Below are 21844 nucleotides of genomic sequence, written 5' to 3' on the forward strand. Positions count from 1 at the left end.
CATTTACTCAGGAATGTCCCATGGAGAAACAATATTTATTCTGCCAAGAGGTTCTGATCAAGATAAAAGTGCAATGGCCCAATAAAACATCAACCATGAAAATTAAAACACAAGCTTTTCTTCTAAGCGATACGATGTCTGATCTACCAACTCATAAAGTTTGCAATGGTGAGTCGTTGCTGTAACATACCATGGTATACCACATGCACTTTTTTAAACATAATATAGGTGGATTTATGGAAACGATGTCACCGTAATCAAAAACGTCTTTAGAAGAATAAGTTCTGGACTTATCTTTTGCTAGCAACAAAACTCTTCTTTTACATATTATTGTCATTTGTAAATATTATCCAAATGTACAAAGTTATATTATTTGGCAATAAAAGTAAAGCTTAGGGTGGCTGTGGCCCAGTGGAGGAGTAATGGGAAGCTTGTGAATCCAAATCCAGCCTCACGGACCACGTAACGATGCTCCTTAGTCGACTTTAGCCCAAGTTGTTTACCGATCGGCGCTCATGTGAGTATTGTAAGTTTGGCCGGTTGACTTTAGTGCACCGCCGCTTCGAACGGTCAGTCTGACAAGAAAAGCACCTGGAGATCATTCCCTGTAAAAACGCCTTTCCCAGGATTATTAAATACCAACAGGCATGTATGAGCCATTTTTCCTTTCCTGTGTTTATCGCCACCAGGGGGCGTATTTCATTTTGAGTTCTGAGTGTCTGATGGGGTTATTTAAGGTCAACCGTGATTGTGTTCAGGTGTTGTTAATGGGAAGAGGCAACAGTTTTTTCTACTGAGCTTGGTTTAGATTGAAGGGGAATGTTTGTGGATCTAAATGGAAATATTGAAAATATGGACATTGTGCTAACAATAAATTACTTTATATTAAGTCAAACTGAAGATCGGCCTTGCGAATCTTAATCGAGCGCACGTAAAACCAACACCTTTCAATAACAATCAGTAGCCTAAAATAGAGGATTTTAGCCGCTACAGGCACACAACAAAAGTCCTCCTTGAGGAACACCACTTGTCACCTGAGAAGCTGCAAAACTGAAATTATATCAGTTTGAAAACCAAATTAATGTTTTAGACTTTATCTATGATAAATATATCATAAATGTTTTACATCCACAAAAAGCATTCTTTTAATCTAGTAAGAACCAGTGTTGTATAAAGTACTGAAATCTCAGAGTCAAGTAAAAGTATAAGTACCTCTCTAAAATATCACTTTGGTAAAAGTCCAAGTCACTGACTGAAATGTTACTTGAGTAAAAGTCTTAAAGTATCTGAAATGTCTTGTACTCAAGTATGATAATTACTGTAAAAATAGATGTACTCAAGTAATATAATAAAAAGTATAAGTAAAAAGTAAAACAAAGCAAATGCAGTTTGAATGACATTTTTTAGATTTTGGTAAACTTAGAAAGTCAAATTCACTTAAAATAACATAAAGAACCAAGTGCAGGAGAAATTTAGACCAAGTTTAAATAGAAAATACAACCTTTTTGTAAGCTTTCAGTTTTCCTTCTTCAAATAAGGTCAGTGCTATATACTTTAAAATTGTACACAATCAAGTGCAGGCAAGATTTAGACCAGGGGGTGTATACTAAGAACATGGTTTAGTTACTCTTTTTGTAACGAGTAACTAAAGCAAACATTGAAAATATAGTGAAGTAAAAGTAAAAGTTATCAAAATATTTTATACTCGAGAAAAGTTTAAAGTACTCCAAAATATACTTAAGTACAGTAGTGAAGTATTTTTACTTTGTTACTATACAACACTGGTAAGAACGTTATTTGTAGCCGCTCTGATGCCAAATATTATGCTGTGGTCTAATGTAAACCTAATTCATGGCTTAAAATTTCCTAAATATCATTTAACTTCTTCATTATGAGATTCAAATATTTTAGCAGCACAACGGACAACTTTGAAATAGCTTTTGCGTCTTGGGGCTCATGTCTTTTGTCCTCTCTCTCTCTCTGTCCAGGAATATCAGGGAAGGGCCCAGCAGGAGGCGAGTCAGGAGAAGCTCCAGCCGGTACTGGAGGCGCGTTCGCCAGGATGTCAGACGTCATCCCACCCCCTCCCGGCCCACACTCGGCAGCCGACGATGACGACTGGGAAGCGTAACATGACGGACAATGAACGACAACGGAGATCGTTTTTGTATTGCAGAAGTTGTATTTTCTTTACATAATACAAAAGAAGTCAATAGCCAGGAGTGGGGAAAAAAACTGGCTGGCTAAATAATGCCACTTAATACAATGGAGTAGAAATTAAATAACATGAATACAAACTTAAATAAAACGAAATGTTTAATAAATCCCAAATTTGTACAGAACCTTGTAGAAATAAAAAGCATTTAGCAAGCAGAATTACATAATGAATTTCATGAAATGTTAACATTTCTGTTATGAAGTCGGATATTTCTCCATCAGCGCTGTGCCTGACAACTATTTCAGTTACATTTAACATAGAAAATAGCTTTTAATCACTTTTTAAAACCACTAACATCCTGACTAAAACCCGTTGACAACCCAGAACATGTCATAAAATAATTTTTAACATGTAAAATAAAGATGATATGAGAACACAAAAAAAGCGTGTGGTAGTAATGATGATGATGATGATGGCGGAGATTTATCCTCTTTTGGAGGAAGAATTTACTCTTGCTTCTGCTTCTTCTCCTGGAAGAACTGGGAAAGCAGAAAAAGAAATGACGTCATCAACTCCTCTTCTTTCAGACGTAATGCAAATTGCTTTTCGGCGGGGAGGCGTTACTGTGCCGGTGTTGTGCGAAATTCAGTTCCCCTGTGAAAATCTGTTACGCCCCCCCCCCCTGTGTCAGGAGCACACATTGCAGCCAGAGAGGCGGGTCTGACCGTTTTCACAGCGCTTCTAATTGATTTCTCGGTAAAACAACTTATATAATCATGTCAAGGTTGTAACTAGTGTTGCACCGATACCATTATCGGACAGGGCTTTTATCCAGCACTAAAATGGTGGTATTGGTATCGGATAGTACAAACAAATAGGGCACTGATACCACTTTGATGTTTGTATGTCACTTGAATGCAGCCTTCTCTCACCCGACTAGTATTATACATGTTATATAAGCTCATGAAAGTTGCACTATTTTGGCATTTGAGAGCCAAAACTCAGGGTTTAAAAGAGATTATACAATTATTAATGTAATTTTACTGTCTTACTGTTGCACTACTATTATACATGTTATAATTTCACGAATGTTGCACTATTTTGGCCTCTGAGAGCCAAACGTTTATTCAACTATTGTCAACCATTCCAGGTAGGCAATAAAAAGTTCTACTACCCTAAGTAGTATGCAGTTCTTCATATATACACACACATCGATTTCAAACAGATGGTATCGGTATCGGCCAATACTGCACAGTCAGGTATCGGGGCCAAAAAAATGGCATCGGCGCAACACCAGCTTTTGTTTACAAAATTGTAAAATAAAAATGAATAAATGCGGTCTCTCAGGCAGCTGAAATATCCATTCTCTCCTCCATAACCTTGGGAAACAAAGATCATCTGTTTCCAGATTCTCAAAAATTGTTGTGTATTAGCATGTAGTACACTAGAAATTTCCTTAATCCAGTAATCTGCCGTATTTTACATTACAACGGAATTTACCAGGAAGTCTACACTCTCGTCTTTTCGGGAAGTCTTAATTTCTGTGCCCTGCTATCAGCCAGTTTCCATCCTCTTTATTTCAGTGATGGAAAATCCTAAATACACACTACGTGTTGGAATACTCTGTTTGGCGGCTTACTTTTATTTGACAGGCTTAAGTGACAAAAGTTGGAAAAAGACCGATTCTCTTGTCTTGGCGTTTTAAAATAACACGAAAGAGCGTAAGAAGACCTCATTTATTTATTTTCATTTCACAATTTTGTAAACAAAAGCTGCCGATTAAACTGAATGTTACAACCTTGACATGATTATACGAGTTGTTTTACCGAGAAATCGATTTGAAGTGCCGTGAAAACGGTCAGACCCGCCTCTCTGGCTGCAATGCGCGCTCCCGACACGGGGGGGGGAACTGAATTTCGCACACCTGCTTCTCACCTTCCGCAGGGCGGCGAACGCGGGGCCGAAGCCGGAGTGTGTGCTGGTGCGAGCCTTGATCCAAGCAGGGAGCTTGGAGAGCGTAGCGGGCCGAGCGTAGCGCCTGTCGCAGAGGACGATGGAGGAGTAGTCGCCTCTGTGTCTGATGGCTCTTCCTAGGGAGAGAACGACGAACGCGCGTCAACCACTGAGCTATATTATACACTGGAGTGCTGATTTTGCCGAAAAACTGAAGTCACTGGCCGCCATCTTGCTACTCCCTTCTCTCACAGAACCCCATAGGATTTGGTTGCAACAAGCAGTTTTCTGGCTGAGTGAAAACGTTTTACAGGTAATTCTACAGTCAGTGGATGTACTAACACTATCAACTACTAGAAAATTAGGTGCTGAAATATTTTACGTTAATCATATTAAATATATTTATAAATGCTATATATATATATATATATATATATATATATTAGGGCTGGGCAACGATTAAAATATTTAATCGCGATTAATCGCCCTGATTAATCGCGATTAATCGCATTGTATTTACAAACTCCAAGAATGAATTCAAAAGTAGTGTAAAGAGCACTTTTATTTTAATGTTCTGCTGCCATATGAACAAAAGTGTTGTAACATTTGTACCACTTATTTTATACTGGATATTTTCAACCCATCTATTGAATTTAGTGCACTAGTTGATCTTTTCTTCATAAGAGAACAAGCACTGCAGCCAAAATATGGCCTTTTTTGACCTGCTGTATATTAGCCAGTCCCTAAGCTTGATGTATCATGAAACTGTTGACCTTTTGGGTTTTGTGGTTTTTATTTTATTATTACAATTTATTAATAATAATAATAATAATAATAATGTTATGTTCAGTGTTTTTTCGCTAATCCACCTCTTATATATTTCAATCCTTATGTAATTTTGTCTGTGTTGTGTGCACCTGCCTGTTGCTTTAATCCTATAAATTTCCCCGTCGTGGGATAAAAAAAGGATTAGCTAATGTTATCTTATCTTAAATAACACTTTTTAATATATGTACTAGGTTCTTTCAAGGTCTTAATTACATGTTATGTGTGGGCTCCAGTAACATCCATCCATCCATCCATCCATCCACTGATCTACCTGGATGTTCCCTGGAGGACTGAAACGCCTCAGTCAGAGACGTCTGTCGGGGCAATGAGAGAAGTTTCGTCTCCTCTCTCCGTTTCTGGGGCTCGACGTTTTCATGTTTTTTCACGTGCTTAGATAAATTTGTTGTGTTTCCACTTAAATGAACCGGCTTTTTACAAAACATACAGCTTGATTTCATTTACGGTATTAAAATAAAGCCGAACGGTGCTACTTCCTCTGTTCATGTTTTTTCGCTGCTGCGTTCTCTCTCAGCTGTTTGTGTATTAAGTTTGTGTGAGAGCTGAGTGCGCGGGCCAGGCTGAGCCTGCGTGCTGATTGGCTGGCGCCGCTGAGCCATGTACGAGAGGGGAGGGGGGGCGGGAGAGTGCTGCCGTGACAGCGCGCTGCAGTCAGCGCGCGTGCTGACTGACACTGACTGAAAGCATGATGTGAGCAACATGCGTTAATGCGCGATAAAATAAATATCGCCGTTAATAGTCTAATGAATTAACGCGAAATTAACGCGTTAACTTGCCCAGCCCTAATATATATATATATATATATATATATATATATATATATATATATATATATATATATATATATATATATATATATATATATATATATATATATATATATATATATATATATATATATATGTATGTGTTTAAATAGATAAAATGCAAAATGTATCAGCACATGACTTTCTCAGTACTTGATAGTTTTAGAACATAGCAGAAAAGTATATGGCATTTGACATTTTAAAAGTTTTAAGCCCCCCCTGAACATGAGAAAATCATCGTTATTCGATGCTGCAGCGCACATATTCCCTAGTTACTGAGGGGAAATAGGGAGTACCAATATGGCGGCTGGTGGCTTCAAAGCGACTGGTTCTAACAGCCGGCGATTAGCACTCCAGTGTATAATATAGCTCAATGGCGTCAACGCCTCCTGATCAACAAATGTCATCTTAAAGCGATCCTCTGTAATCACCACCTATGGACTGGTTGACGGCCTTCATGCACAGGTTTTCTACCAGCGCTTGTCCGGGGCTTCTGCCGTGACTGTGAGGCTGCAACAGAGAGAAAGTAAAAAAAAAAGCTCAACTTTTACACTTCGGACCAAGCCGCTCAGATGTTCGAGGAGGAGTCTGACCAGGTGTTTGTCCAGATACGACATCTTTTCCTGCAGCTCTGGAGACTTGATGTTGGGATACGGCATTCCTACCATCACCACGCACCTGGAATGGCACAGACACGTATAGCTTCTAACGTACCGAGGAGCCGGTGAGCCGTGGCTTTTCTTTCAATGAGTTTTTTTAACTGACGCCCACCTGCCCAGGTCGTCGGAGAAATTGATGCCCTCGCTCATCTTTCCACCCACCACAGAGAACAGTATCGCTCCCGTCACTCCCCCGCTGCTGTCCACGGCACACCTCTGAAAAAAAAAACAACACAAAGGGGCGACAAAAGTTAGCTGTAGCCGCCAACGAGCCATGGCAGGATGGGGGTCGGCAGCGTCGGCGTCACCTGGATGCAACGGGAGAAGTCGCTCAACACCTGCTCCACCTGGTTGGCCTTCTTTGGCTCCTGGAAGATCTGAGGAGGAGCGACGGTGACGCGGGACGGAGTCAGACCTCTTTTTTTTTTTAGAAAAGCGCTCCTAAGTTTAAAGGTGCATGGTGGCGCCCGCCGGGTTTCACCTTTTTCTTGCTCCCCAGCCGGGCAATCGCGCCGCTGGCCTCCCAGTGAGAAACGATTCTCCTCGAGTACTCGTAAGAGGGGAAGAAGCAGACGACCCCGCCTGGGACCACGTTGCAGATGTTGGAGAGGATGCGGCCCGTTTCATCCATCTGTGGGCAGAAGAGCCGACGAACTAACGCAGGTCTAGTCGTACTTTGATAGAAGAGATGGGCCAATCGGCGAATTATACCAAAAGACAAATGCTAAACCATCTTCCCCCCCACCCCACCCTTCACTTTCATTAAATTCATCAACACAAAAAGCTTTCGTCATTTCAGGTCTATAACTGCATAAACCAACAGCATATATTTTGTGAATTTCTGAGTTTAATCAAAGTTGGATACTTTAACGGTGCCTTCGTTTTCTGATGGATTCAGAACCACTGTCCTCTACCCATAAATAAACCTGCAGCACAGTTTTATTTTTATTTTATGTACTATAACCTTTAAAGCATGGGTGTCCAAAGTAGGGCCCGGGGGCCATTTGCGGCCCATTGATTGACTTTGGTGCATTAAAGCCTTCATTGAAATATAATTGAGAAAAATTGGCTGAATACAGGAAGTGTTTTTTTTTTTTGAAAGACTGACCCAAATCCTGTTTTTAGTGTTGAAAATAGACGATTTTGTTTTCAATGGAGTCGAAAAGAATTTGCAAACTGTATGACCGTCTTTTAATGAGGCAAACGTGAAAAACCCTTTTCAAGTTTACGATAATTTACACATCCCCTTTCTACAGAAAATCTGACTAATTTGTTTAATCAAATTATCGCATGCCCTTTTTTTGTGGAGCATGTCAAAAACAATTTTAAATCCCAACATACTGTTTGGGTAATTTTTGTTTGGTCAGTGCATTTTTGGCTCTCCAGTACTTAACAATTTTGGTCCACGCAAAGAAAAGTTTGGACATCCCTGCTTTAGAGCAGGGGTGTCCAAAGTGTGGCCCAGGGTCCAAAAGTGGCCCCTGGACTGAACTTCTGTAATGATATTAATTTGTTTTTACAGTCAAGTCCAAAATAATTTCCCACTAGATTGCTTTCTTTCAATGTTACAAAGCCCTTTTAAAAGTCTTGGATCTACAATAATGTTTCTAGTCCTGTTTTACATAACATCTGACATCTTTATTTGTTCAATTAAAATATTGAATCCTTAGATTATCATTCAGCAGGTGGAGAAAAAAAAAACGTATTGTTTTTTATTTTCTCGGCCAACCAGTTTCTGACGACGATTTCGGCCCACGTGACAAAAGTCTGGACACCCCTTGCTTTAAGGTGACTGCAGAGAATAAGAAACAACTGAAACTATTAAAAGGTTAATAAATAATTGTACCATTTGAGGAGAGTCTCTTTTCTGAAAGGTAAAATCCAGCTCCTGACCAGAAGGACCGGCGCATAGGACCAGAGGAAGGATGTTCTCTGGGGGAATCACGTGGCCTGTGGATTTCATCAGAGGTGAAATAAAAGCATGAAATACAGGATACAGGTCAAACATATAATTAAATAGTTAATTCTATTTACATCCACCATTGTCAGTAGCGTGATAGGTAACTGACCCTTTTAGTAAAAGAGAATCATTATTTGCCATGAAAAAAAAAAAGGTTTTTGTGATATAAATCCCCTTTAAATATAAAATGAAAACCTATTATTTCACCCGATTTCTATCCATTGTCATCTCCCCTAAAGGCACTAGTTATAAACCAGAGCTGTGGCATCTGTCACAGCTGAATAAGGATTGAAATCTGGGGGCCACTGTCCTCAACCTTTAATTCTGGGTTTTAAAAAGAAGAAAAATAAGGCTGAGCCATAAAGTGTAGCTCCTGGATTTACCGAACCATCCATGTTCTGAAGCCTCGCCAGTAGTAGAGATATGGATCAAGACCTAAAGAGCCAGATGGCTGATGCAAGGGGCTGAAATGAGCTTCCTCTAGACGGTGGCCGGGATCAGCCTTAAGAGCCTCACTTCCCCACCAGCTCTGTTGTAGAGTAGTTTCCTACCCGCTTTTGTCTAATTTGGTCCTGGTTCCTGTAATGTAGAGGCAGGCTATATATATATATATATATATATATATATATATATATATATATATATATATATATATATATATATATATATATATATATATATATATATATATCCAGTTTCCTGCAGTAGAAACAACTTTAGAGGTAGAGAAGTGCCGTCATGTGGGAGTAGAGCTGCTGCTCGTCTGCATCTAAAGTAGGGCAGCCATCATCTGTTGATTATAATAATCTCTCTGTGTCAACATTCTACATCCGCGATATAATTTCATGAATAATGACTGTTTTTTTTTTAAATAAATAATAATAGGGCTGGAGTTTATTTACGGTCATGCTGGTAGTGGTTTAAAACTACTCCATATCTATCTATCTATCGATATAGACATATATAGAATGAATTGTTTAGCATGATCAATTAATCAACAAAAAAAACAAAGTAAATAAAATAATTGTTGGTGGCAGCCCTGGAGTCAGGTGAGGTGGTTCAGACGCTTGGTCATGATAATACATATTCTTAAAACGCTGCTGAGCCTTTTGTTTAAGTCGACGTAACATAAAAGACATTTGCGTATAAAGGTTATTCAAACGGTCAAATGCAGGTTTTGTATTTGCCAGTATAATAGACAGAAGGAAATGAATAGATTGAATCTAATAGCGAGTTTTCGTCTATATATCCTGTGTTATAAATTGGCACCTCTGATTTTGTTATAAAACGAGGATTTAAGCAGCAATCTCTCAGCTCTGCCTTCTAAACCATAGACCCCCCCATCCCCCCGTACGCTTTAAAACACATCTAAGTACTACATCTTGAAAATATGCACTTGCAACATGTTTTATATTTATTTCTCCTTTCGTCTACACCAGTCCATAATGTTTTTTTTTTTTTAAATCAAACACGCATGAGCTGATTAATCTACATTATACAATGCAAGAACATGGTACTTCTTGGTAGGAGTCAGCTCCATGTATTATACATTTATCACATATATTAAAAACCCTAACATAAAGAGCATCATGAAGGAAGACTCCATAAGTAGAGTGAGAAAGTGGGTCCCTCACCGCAGGAAAACTCTGTGATACGCTCCTCCTTCACTCCAGCAGAAAACAGTAGCTCCTGTTTGAAGTCTGACACCTATATATATATGTATATATTTGGATTATTATTTAGAATTTATATCTCATACTCATCAAATTCCTTCAGGATCAACTCACAGGCTGCATTGTCCCCCCGGCAATGACGACTGCTCTGCACTCCTCTAACACCTGGGCAAAATGGACCGCTGGGTTCAGGAGCAGGAACTTGACGCTGCTCTCAGACAACGTGCCTGCAAGACAAACGGACCGTCTCACACAAGAGCAGCGGGTCGTTTGCCCTTGATCTAGTTCTTTTAAGACTAAAATAAAAATAAAATTAAAAAAAGGCACCTTGTTTCTGTAACACCACTCTGCCGTCAGTGTTGCTGTTGGTGAGAGCCTGGAAGAAACCCTCCACCTGAGTCATAGGAGATGCTGACAGCACTTTGTCCGCTTCCGCAGCCCCCTGCTGGTCTGGTGACGGAACTGCACCCAGGAGAGTTTACGGTATAAGACAATTAATCAAAATTGGTGCGCTTGCAGCTTTTATCTTTGCCATATCACAGTCTGATCTGGGTGCAGGAGTCAGATGTAAAATACAAGCTATGATTATTTAGCAATCCCCCCTCCAGAAGAGAAAAATAAGAGTCAAAATGTTTCTTAATGTCCATAGAATGACAGCAAAAAGAAAAAAAATTGGGACTGACCTGCTGCGGAAGTGGGGTTGCTCTTCAAGCCCTGAAGGTAACGACTTAAGCCTTCCGTGCGACGGTTCTCCTTGTTGGAGCTGCTCTGGGCGTGCGGCGTTACACCAGAGCCGGCGTACTTCTCCACGAATCCACCCAGCTGCCGACAGAGGCGGGCACGTCACATTCAGAAATACAACGCCTCGCAAAAACAAACAAACAATGTTTCGCATTTCTGCCACGTTACAACCACCAACCTATAATCTAGCGCACGGCTGTAAAGTGGTCGCAAAATAACAGATGGTTTCAAATTATTTTACAAAAGACCTGAAAAATGCAGCCTGCATTCATGTTGTTCAGGCTTCCTTTACACTGCTACTATCGCCTGTTGGGGCAACATGCGGAAGGTGCTCCGGTCAGATGAGACCAGATTTAACATTTTGGGCCAAACATTACATGTGATGGAAAGAAATTATGGAGATAAATAGAGAGAAATATTGACGGAAAAGCTGTGATAACAGCTAGAAGGCTTCAGGCCTGAGCAGAGGTTCCCATCCGTTCTCCATCCAATCAGACTGAGCTTGAGCTGCTTTAAAAAAAGAGACTTGGCACAAGTTTTCGTCTCCAGATGTGAACAGCTGACAGAGATCTACCCTAAAAAGGCAACTGTAATTGCAGCAAAACATAGTATGTTTGCTGGTTTTATGTTACTGTATGTTTGTGTATTTTCTGATTTTATATATTGCCTTTGTCTGTACAGCACTTAGGTCTCTGTGTGTTCTCTATAAATGGCCTGTACTTGTATAATTCAATTCAATGTTATTTATATAGCGCCAATTCATGAAACATGTCATCTCAAGGCACTTTACAAAGTCAAATTCAATTAGATTATAGAGATTGGTCAAAAATTTCCTTTATAAAGGGAACCAGTTGATTGCATCAAAGTCCCGACAAGCAGCATTCGCTCTTTGTCTATCACATAAAATCCCAATAAAATGTCATCATCTTTGTGATCACATGGCTACACTGCAAAACAGATCTAAAAACAAGAAAAATTTTCTTAAAGTTAGTCTATCTGTCCTCGATTTGAGCAGGTAAATAAGATTATCTGCCGATGGAATGAGTATATTTACCCCTAAAATAAGATAATCGGACATCCTGCACTTGAAATAAGATGATGGAGATGAATTGTTGCTATTTTAAGTACAAAAATCTTATTCCATTGGCACATAGTATTATTTACCTGCTCAAATCAAGGACAAATACACTTATTTTAAGAAAATGTAACTTATATTTAGTTCTGTTTTTGCAGTGTACAAAATATGAATAAAAAAGGGGGGACTGTGTTTTATATCCATCATACTAACCATGCAGATGCATGAAATAACTAGTGGCTCATGTTACTCTCAGCTACCTTTATAGTTTTACTGCTATAGGCTTAGGCTACTGGAGTATATCAGGATCTAATTTTCTCACTCTATTGAGTTCTACTGTTCTTCAATTATGCATTATGTGTTGTCATTTCTGCTTTAACTTTCTGTTCTCTCTCTTTTCTCTTCATAGTAGGTACACCTGGTCTGGCGTTCTGTTAACTGTGACATCATTCAGAGAAGACGGCTCACCCGCTACTACCATCTAATGTAGAACAGATTACTGGATCAATGTGTGCTTCTGTGCTTGTTTGTCTCTCTTGTTGTGTCTCTGTTCTGTCTTCTGTAACCCCAGTCGGTCGAGGCAGATGACCGTTTATACTGAGCCCGGTTCTGCCGGAGGTTTTTCCTTCCCGTTAATGGGTGGGTTTTCTTCCCACTGTCGCTTCATGCTTGCTCAGTATGAGGGATTGCAGCAAAGCCATGTACAATGCAGATGACTCTTCCTGTGGCTCTACGCTTCCCCAGGAGTGAATGCTGCTTGTCGGGACTTTGATGCAATCAACTGGTTTCCTTATATAGGACATTTTTGACCAATCTGTATAATCTGACCCAATCTGTATAATATGATTGAATTTGACTTTGTAAAGTGCCTTGAGATGACATGTTTCATGATTTGGCGCTATATAAATAAAATTGAATTGAATTGAATTGAATGAAATACTCACCTTCCTGCTGATCAGGCTCTTTTCAAAGTACCTTTGTAGCTACAAGGCGGGGGGAAAAACAGCGACCTTTAGACACAAACGTGCATCACTCCGGGAAAAAACAGAGCAGCTAGACATGATTTTGACTAAATCACGAGAAGAACTACCTTAAACAAGTTGATGTTGTCAATCTGAGCCTTGAAGAGAAAATTGTTTATGGTGTACATCTCCGTCCCTGGGAGGAGGAAAATAGAAAACTGGTTACTGGTTAGCATGTTCCTGAGGCGTGCCGCTGGACGTTTCCACCCCTGACTAACCTGACGGCGTGGTCTGGCTCTGTGGATTCTGTCCGACTTTACCTGGAAAAGGAAAACGGTGAAAGGCCGGGAACACTTTTAACCTGCTGAAAAGGTATAAGCGTTGAGTATCCTTCCAGCAGAACACTCACCTCCCAGCACACGGATCAGTCCCTCTATGACAAACAGAATCTGCTTGATGTACATCAGGTTCTTTGCCTTCAGTCTGCTCCTGGTGTTTGAGACACGCGCGCGTGCTAAATAAGAACAACGGCGGCTGCGGGCTGAATTTTTTTTGACGCGAGGTTCTTTTTCCGACGCTCACCTGTAGCGGTCGGCGTACTGCGTGAGCTGGGACTGGGCGCGGCAAAGCTGCAGAGAGTTCAGACGTCAGGAGAGCAGAGCCGACGGGAGCGAAGGCAATTCAGACGCAGGGAGGAGAAGAGCTTTACCTGCGCTCCGTTGAGCTCCGCGCTGTAGATGCAGGAGAGAGTGTCGCTGAGATTGTGCGCCTCGTCTATGATCAGCACCTGTTTGAAAGGTGAGGTTAGACGTCCGTTACATCCCAGATGCAGCATCCCCCCGAAACCTTATTAACCCTTAAAATAAATGAGTAATGGCATTATCCTAACCCTCAAACTGAGGGTGTAAGCTTGTATCTGCGTAAAGTGAGTCAGGGGGGGAAAACTTCAGTCTTTTTGGTATTTTATAACATCACAGGTGTGACACCTGACAGATCTTTCAAAATATAACTGCTCACAGGGCTGGGCACTATGTCGAGATTTTAAAAATGTCAAGATTTTTATTATATTTTTAATTTCCTTTGTGTCCTGTCTGGCAATGTGGCATTAAGAATTGTTCTCTTAATGCTAAAAAGAGCCCAACGTTTTTGCAGTGTAGCATTAAGAATTGTTGTCTTAATGCCAAAAAGAGCCCAATAGATTTTACTTTCACAAGCGGAGCCTTACTGCTTTCGTCATAGTGCTCCGCTTGATTTATATGCAAGAAGCTTTATTATAATTTATGCAGGTATATCTCTTTTTTTTTCAAAAGAGATATAAGATGAGACTATATTGATTATATTATACCATATTTATATTGTTTATATTTTGTGGCCCATGTTGCGTTATAATTAAACTTTTATTTATTCCAGACAGTAGGTTATTTTACAGCTGTTTCTTTAAGTGCGACCTTTGGGATAACGCTCAGATTCAGAGATGCCTTTTTATAATTACTTTATGGGAAGAAAAACATGTCGAGATAAATGTCGTATATCAGCATCCAGCCTATAAGTATATAGATATTATTGTTGGTCCATATCGCCCATCCCTAACTGCTCTTTTTTTTTTTTTTTTTTCATATTTTACTTCTTCAAATAATCAGAAGGTCCAGGTCCTGCCAACTAGTAATCCATTACGTTTTTTTCCCTAGAGTATAATTATGAAGGACTCCTCAAAATGGGAAGCATATAATAAATTGCTAGATTAACAATGATGTATGCTGATTTTCACAAATTAGCAAATGGCTTTAAAGGGGATGTATCATGCTTTTTAATACCTTCCTTTACACATTGAAATCCTTCGATTGTGGTCTATATAAAGTGGAACTGCAATGTTTTGGTCTGAATTCCTCGTTATTGTTGCCCCACAGCCCCTCTTCTGCCCCTGTTCTGAGGTTTTGTCAAAGAACAACTCGTTTTGGTGCCGTCTCTTTAAATGCAAATGAGGCACTTAACACCCCCCCCCCCCTCCAGGGCACAGAGCGCTCCACTCCACCCTGTTCGGCCATTTTTGTAGTATGCTGGGGGACGGTGTAGTTTTTATAGTCCAAGCTTTCAGTTTGGACTATAAAAATGGTGTATAAGCAAAATCGGTTAGCTGGAAGTCCATGACCTTGTCTGGCACGCCACATCAAATACCAGTGCACTGAGAATGGGTCACCACCGGGTTCTCCAGCTGGATAGTGGGTTTAAAACATTCCCCTCACTGAATAAATGTAGTTAATTAAATTGTGAATTTTGACTTTTTTTTATTTGATTTAATTGTTTGTTTGTTTTTTAAGTGTGACTTTTTGCTGCAGCAATAAAAGATTTACTTCGGCACGTCTCTACCAGGGGATAATCTTTGAAAGAGGCCACAAATATCAAATCTGAGCAACTAATTCATGTTTCCCATATATCTCTGACTCATAATACGAACACTTTAAGATTTTGATCCAATTTTAACAGCAACTTGATTATTTGAAATGCCATTTACATTGAAATAGGTAAAAACCCTTAAAGTATGGATCAGAAATTATGTATAAATGTACCTGTCCCTTTAGCTGGATGCCTGCTGCCCTTCTTGTACCCTCGTGAAGAACCATCTGATAGGGCAAAACAACCAGCTACAGAAAAAAAAAAAAACACATAAAAACAAACAATGAAGACAAAAGAGAAACTTGTTCAACTGGAAGAAATTGAATCACCTAAAACGCTGCGGGCAATACTATTAAATACAGTTCTCCCTTTAGCGGCGTTAAAATACTAGAAAATAGTGTAAAACGTGTCTTATTGGACGGCTTTACCTGTGCAGGTGGGACAGCGAGGCGTGTGGAATAATAAGGACACGCGTGCGACTCCTTGCCCAGCGTCAGCAGCTGCTCTATGTCCCGGACCGTCCCCAGGACTTCGTCCCTCATCTGCTGCAGTGCCACAGCTTTGTTGTAAGGGCACACGCTTTTCGCCGGACCTCGCTTTCGTTTGGCACCGTCTTCGTGGTTCTGCTTCTCTGGAAACGGACAACCGGGTGAGCCGGCAGCCATGAAGCCCAGGGAAACGGGCCGTTTGCGGTTAAACGGCTCTCACCGTGCTTGTTTTTCTGCATCTCCAGGCAGCGGTCGTTGATGCGCTGGATGCTGCCCAGCCGCCGTACCTCGTCGTTAACGCACAGATTCTGCAAAGTACAGAAGAAGGCAGCGGCAGGGGAAACAGGACCGGACTTAGTGTTAAGCTGACTGGACTTTTTTATTTTTATCTTCATTGTTGGCCGTATGAATTTGTGAATGGTGTCTAATAGGGTGTCTCTGATACAGTCTTGTGTTTTTTTTTTTTTAAACATACTGTATGTATCCCTCTAGTTCCTTTTTAGTGATCACGATTAAAGAAAGCAGTCGGCTCGAATTAAACAGACAAAAAAAAAAAAAAAAAAAAAGACCTCCTTGTTGTTGACTTTCATACAAAAAGAAAACATGATGGATTTATTTGACATTTTTTTCAAATCAGAACCATTACACACCGAAGTTTAAAGCGATTTTTGTGACTGACCAATAAATTAAAAAGGCAAAACTGTGCAAAGAAGTGGAAGGACGTTTGTTTTCCACAAATTCTTGTTCAGGCCCCTTACTTTCTGATATCGCCAAATGAAACCCGGTGCAATAATTGCCTCCATGAATCGTTGCATTAGTAAACAGAGTCCCCACTGTGTTTTATTTGATGTCAGTATAAATTCAGGTGTCCTGTGAAGGTCTCAGAGGTTTGTTAGAGAGCATTGTCGAAAGACCAGCCTACCTGCGGAACCCTATTTATCATGTGTGGCCAAAAAAAAAAAAAAAAACCTGGCACACATCACCCTGAACACACCGTCCCCACAGTTAGCACGACGCAGGCAGCATTATGCTGTGGGGACAGGGCAGCTGCTGGAAAGATTCCTGGAGCTAAATCCTGGAAGAAAACCTCTTAGAGGCTGCAAAAGCCTTGAGACTGGGAAGGGAAGCTTCCCTTTCGGTCCAGACTTAAACCCAACAGAGAATCTGTGATGAGACTCCAAATTTACTCCCTCACAGATGTTCTCCATCCAGTCTGAGTGAGATGGAGCACAACGTTCAACCTCTGGATGCAAACAGCTGGTAGAGACACCCCTAGTTCAGCGTTAACTGCAGGCGGCGCCGGGCAACAAGGGAAACCTCACGTTTCAGATTCTTATTTGCCAGAACCAAAAAAAAAAAAAAAAAAAAGGTGAGAATGTGAATTATTTTCCTTCTGCTTCACAATAACGCAGCGTTTTGTGTCGCGCAGCTACACAATGGGCCGATAGAGCACGTTTAGGTTTGTGTTTATAGTTTTTTGCAAGGCTCAGTGTTCGCGGCGCCGTGACTCCAACAGTAACTGTCCTCAAATGTCAGACTATAACAAGCAGCAGGATCGGTTACAGTAAAGAATTAAAAAAAAGGCCGCCCTACAAATAGCTGCCCTAAACGGTCTCGTCTTCGTGTGCAGCGGGATGGAAGCCACGCGTGTGCTTTAAGGGCAAAAATGCGAGATATTTCATGTTGTCTCCACCCCCAGTCTAATAATAATAATAATTGAACTTTATTGATCTCACAATGGAGAAATTCACTTCTGCATCTTAACCCATCCCCTTGGGGAGCAGTGGGCTGCCACTGTGCGGCGCCTGGGGAGCTTTCTGGGGTTAAGGGTCTTGCTCAGGGACCCAGAGTGCCGGCACCGGGGATCGAACCGGGTACTTGCAACCTTCTCTGAGTGCAAGCGCGCTGCTCTACACTGCAAAAACGGAACTAGAAATAAGTAAAATGTTCTAAAAATGAGTGTGTTTGCCATTGATTTGAGGAGGTGAATAAGATGATTTGCCAATGGAATGAGATTTTTGCACTTAAAATAGGAACAACTCATCTCCATCATCTTATTTCAAGTGAAGGATGTCTAATTATCTTATTTTAGGGGTCAAGATACTCACTCCATTGGTAGATAATCTTATTTACCTGCCCAAATCAAGGATAAATACACTAACTTTAAGAACATTTTACTTATTTTTAGATCGCTTTTTGCAGTGTAATCACTCGGCCATGACCTCCTACAGGAAGATCTGGACGTTCACCTGATCCTGCCTGGAGATCCGATCCTCTCGTATTGTAACACGGCTTTATTTAGCAGGATAAACTCGCATCAAAACAGGCTGATTTGTTTTGTTTTTTTACTGCTGTTTTTATAAGAACGTGTGCGGCGAGCCCATACCTGCCGAGAGCCCAGCGTGACCAGGCTGACGTTCTGACCGAAGGGGCTCTTCTGGACCTCGTGGACAAACTGGGCCAGCTGGGAGTGGGTGCGACTGCAGTAGTAGATCTACAAGCGGACGTGAGACCAGAATCAAGGGACGCCATCGCCGCGTGTTTTAAGATTTACGGCTATGTTCACTTGGTCGATGCGGGCGCACCTTGGTCACGTGCTCTTCGGCCAGCTCGTCCTCGTCGTCCTCTTCCTCGCCTCCGAGGAACCTTTTTTTTTTTAAAAAAAATTTTTTTTATTAATATATCAAACAAATAGTGTACAAAGACTCGTTGAGGTACAAACATTACAACATGGGTAAAGAAAAATTCACAAACAACGGGGCTAAAAAAATAAGAACAGATACATAAACAATAAGGCCAATGAACGATTATAGAGCAAGAATTTAAAACAAAAGAAAAGTCGCAGTACTGGCAGTTACTTTTTTGGCAGAAACAGATTTCAAATGTTTCAATGAGGTGTAATACAGTTTAAATTGGTTAAGAAAAAAAAATTCAAAACATGGAGTAGAACCTCTCCATTTACAGCAATGCATATGATATTTGACAAGCAGGAATACAATATTAACCATATCTGATATTTTACCATCAAGGTCATAATACAATATGTGGGTGATGGTTATTTCTGGGATGTCCTCAATTTTAAAAGGGACAACCAATTTTTTAATGTCTCTCCATAGTTTAAAAGAAAAAGGACAGAAAAAAAAAAGAGATGATTAGGGGATTCATCCGGAGATTCACAGAAGGCACAGCATGTTAAGAACCTGAGCGGGTTAGCGGACACGGCTTGCTCTAGCCCAGCTTCTCCCGGGCTGTTTCGTTTGACGGAGACGTTTTTTTTTTTTTTCCAGCTGAGGAAAGCACTCACCTGCTCTTGCTCTTTGACTCGTCATCGCTCTCGTACTCCGCCACGACGAGCTCCTCGTCCTCCTGGTCTCCTGGCGTCTCCGTTTCTCCCCCTTTACTGAGCTGAAGCAGCTTGATCGCCTCCTCCTCTTCGCAGCTCTGAGGAGCGGTCGGAGTTAAAAATACTCCCATCTGCCCGTATGAAGGGGATCCATGGTCTGCATATGGTTCTCCTTACCTTTCGCTTGCCTGCGTACTTTAGATGGATGTTTTTTCTAATCGTCTCCAGTCGCTCTTCTCTTTTCCTCCTCTTCAGCTCTTCCTCCTGGAAGGAAAAGGCCTCAGAGGCGTTCTCCAAGAAGCGAAACCACAGCTCCCATCTGAAGGTCCCCCTCCGGCGCTCACCTTTAACTTTGACACCAGGTCACGTTCCGCCTTCTTCTGGACAAAGTCGGCGATCCAGTCCGGCTCGGCCGACGCCGAGCTGGTGGCGGAGGACGGCGCGGCGGAGGCGGAGAGCGACGCCTCCCCCTCCTGCAGCAGAGCCGCCGCCTCCCGTCTCCTCTTCTCCTCGTAGTCCGTCAGCCAGCTCAGGGCTCCGCATATGAGACTCAGCGACTTGCCCTGGAGTAGCAAAACACACGCACCAGTTAGTTCCCGGCGCTTCGCCGAGGATTCGGACCGGATTTCCCTCTTTTAAGGCTCCCTCGCGCATCCTCACCGTTCCAGTGGGGCTCTCAAAGATGCCCACTTTGCCTCGGTCCAGGGCGCTGTAGAGAGCTTTCATGAACTGCTCCTGGATGCCGTAGGGCTCGTAGGGAAAGGGAAACGAGTGCCTGCCGTTTTCCATGCTCCTGCAAGGGGCGGAAAGAAAGAAACGCGTGAGCTGACCCGTGTCTCACAGTGCGTACCTCCATCCCGTCGTACGCCCAACTCTGTGTAGCACAGCTCGCCAACCTTTTTTGAAACAGAGAGCTACTTCATTAATGTTGTGTCATAAGAAGGGCTACCTGTACTGACCTTTGAACTAGAAGAGTCAGAATTCACCTTAACTTTATGTATAATATACACATTTTCAATGCTTTGTTATAGATATTGTCATTTTTAAATCTATATGAATGCAAATAAACTAAAGTAAAAATAAAGTTTTAGATGCAGCTCACTGGTGGATTGGCCTTTATTTTATTTTTTAGAACAGGCTCTTGGGCACCACATGTGGTCCTCGGGGGTTATTTGGTGCCGGCAGACTCCATGTTGGTGACCCCTGCTCTTGGTACAGTACTTTGATGAATTATGGGGATGAATCGGACAGAGATGAAAGAAAACCAATTCTCAAATCTCACAGTTTGATTAATATTATTTTCCAACGGCTTTGACAACATAATTCCCCCAAGTTAATCTAGTTCTGATGTCCAATTCGACTGAACACGGGCATGTACTTCAAGTATTTATTTCAGGTATTTTTTTTTTATGCTAATGGATTACAGGTGATGAAAAGCTATTTAAAAAAATCAGTTTAAATATATCAGAACTGTACATAACACCAATAAAACAAGGATTTTTAGTACAAAAAATGTCAGCCCACTGAAGAGTATGTTTATTTACTGTACAGTGTAGGCACTCAGCACCATGTCGGGGCTCTTATTGCTGTGTGAATTACTGCGATGGCCTTCCAGCCCTCTGTGTTGCTGGGTCCAGCACAGCGATGCCATAATCATTAAAGCAGGCAGTCATACTTTTGGAGGGCGCACAACGACAACACCGTCGGTAAACATCTCTGCGACAACCTCACGTTTTCTTCTGTGGTTCATCTTTGCTCTCAGACCTCATTTAAGATCTTGGCAACATGACTACATCACACAGGCTTAACATCACACTGCCAACAATTACTGCAATCCAAACACTCACTTTTGCAATGATAACACTGCACTGACTGGAGACTTGCAATACAGTAAGCAGCGATTCTCCCTCACACTTCCTCCAGACTCTGGGACCTAGATTTCCAAATAAACCGCTGAATGTACTTTCACGCGTAAAGAAGGACTTCGGCCAACTGAGCGACAGTCCAGCCTTTTTCTCCTTAGCCCAGGTAAGACGCTTCTGACATGGCCTCTGGGTCTGGAAGGAATTATACACTGGAAACATCTCAGTGGGCTTTCTCTTGAAGCACAGAGCCCGGTTGCAGTCCTCTCAGGGCCGCAGATACTGTTGTGCAGCTTTTCCTTCCACACAACTTTTCCAATAATGGATTTTTATCAATCCATCTACACCTTGTTTATTCTAATTTATTGCACAGCTGTAGGTTAAAATATTAAGACGTTTTATATCTGAGTGTTGGAACGGCTTCATAGCTAACAACCCCCCGGTTCACACACTCGCTAAAAGAAAAATAGATCTACTGGTAATGAAGGGACTCCCTGGCCGGTTACGCCACTAGCAGTTCATTCCCCGGAAGTTGTCACTTGGAGCTGTCCCGCTGTCCCAGAGAAAAACAATCACCTTAAAGGCAAAACTCCGGTTAACTAATATATTGATGCCTGAATCGCTTTACCTTCTCCTACACGTTAGACACGTGGATGTAAAGCAGTGAACTCACCCCAGGGATGAAGCGTTTAATGCGTCCTCCGTTCAACTCCCGGGTTTTCAACAACCGCGCCAACTAGCAAAGGCGGTGACAAAGTCTGGCCAATAGGAAGGAGGATAGAGAGGGAGGCACGTGTTTTGCTATGTTCAACTATTTGTGTGGGCGGGGCTATTATAAATTAAGCTTTACGCTGCTATTTCCGTAAGCATTATTGTACTGCTATAGCATATCAGTTATTAGTAATGCTACCCTCGTTTTATTTC

At 41.4% G+C, this 21844-nt stretch overlaps 2 protein-coding genes across 4 annotated transcripts in view; one reads left to right on the plus strand and one right to left on the minus strand.

The window, feature by feature from the left end:
- Window positions 1–2602, plus strand: part of wash1 (WAS protein family homolog 1) — a 14829-nt gene extending 12227 nt beyond the window's left edge. For both annotated transcript variants that reach the window (XM_036150216.1, XM_036150222.1), the window contains exon 11: window positions 1989–2602. In XM_036150216.1, the coding sequence (XP_036006109.1) occupies window positions 1989–2131 (143 nt within the window). In that variant the 3' untranslated portion in view covers window positions 2132–2602. The remainder of the gene's footprint in view (window positions 1–1988) is intronic.
- On the minus strand, window positions 2163–21706 carry ddx11 (DEAD/H (Asp-Glu-Ala-Asp/His) box helicase 11). 2 transcript variants are annotated; one of them, XM_012873739.3, is made up of 28 exons: window positions 21594–21706; window positions 19719–19851; window positions 19403–19621; window positions 19236–19322; window positions 19020–19156; window positions 18301–18361; window positions 18102–18209; window positions 15936–16023; window positions 15656–15858; window positions 15401–15475; window positions 13543–13620; window positions 13416–13462; window positions 13243–13322; window positions 13112–13153; window positions 12962–13029; window positions 12816–12854; window positions 10739–10877; window positions 10383–10517; window positions 10170–10282; window positions 10017–10089; window positions 8269–8372; window positions 6904–7053; window positions 6731–6799; window positions 6535–6638; window positions 6357–6441; window positions 6198–6273; window positions 4094–4248; window positions 2163–2697 (listed from the first exon to the last, which is right to left on the minus strand). In XM_012873739.3, exons 2-28 carry the CDS (start codon window positions 19845–19847, stop codon window positions 2665–2667), a joined length of 2697 nt encoding a protein of 898 aa, XP_012729193.2. In that variant the 5' UTR covers window positions 19848–19851; window positions 21594–21706; the 3' UTR covers window positions 2163–2664. The 2 variants fall into 2 exon arrangements, with proteins under 2 accessions (XP_012729193.2, XP_036006103.1); XM_036150210.1 differs by lacking the exon at window positions 2163–2697 and having other exon boundaries at window positions 4212–4278; window positions 6148–6273.
- Window positions 21707–21844: the final 138 nt, after the last annotated feature.

This window comes from Fundulus heteroclitus, chromosome 2 (assembly GCF_011125445.2).
Source record: "Fundulus heteroclitus isolate FHET01 chromosome 2, MU-UCD_Fhet_4.1, whole genome shotgun sequence".
Classification (NCBI taxonomy): Eukaryota; Metazoa; Chordata; class Actinopteri; order Cyprinodontiformes; family Fundulidae; genus Fundulus; species Fundulus heteroclitus.

Bases quoted from the DNA above. Each gene is read 5' to 3' on its own strand.
- ddx11 (XM_012873739.3), bottom strand. From the start codon at position 19,847: ATGGAAAACGGCAGGCACTCGTTTCCCTTTCCCTACGAGCCCTACGGC. The intron at 18,362-19,019 runs GTGAGTGCTTTC...AAAAAAAAAAAG, and splicing joins GAGTCAAAGAGCAAGAGCAG to GTTCCTCGGAGGCGAGGAAG. The intron at 15,859-15,935 runs GTGAGAGCCGTT...GTCCGTTTCCAG, and splicing joins GATGCAGAAAAACAAGCACG to AGAAGCAGAACCACGAAGAC.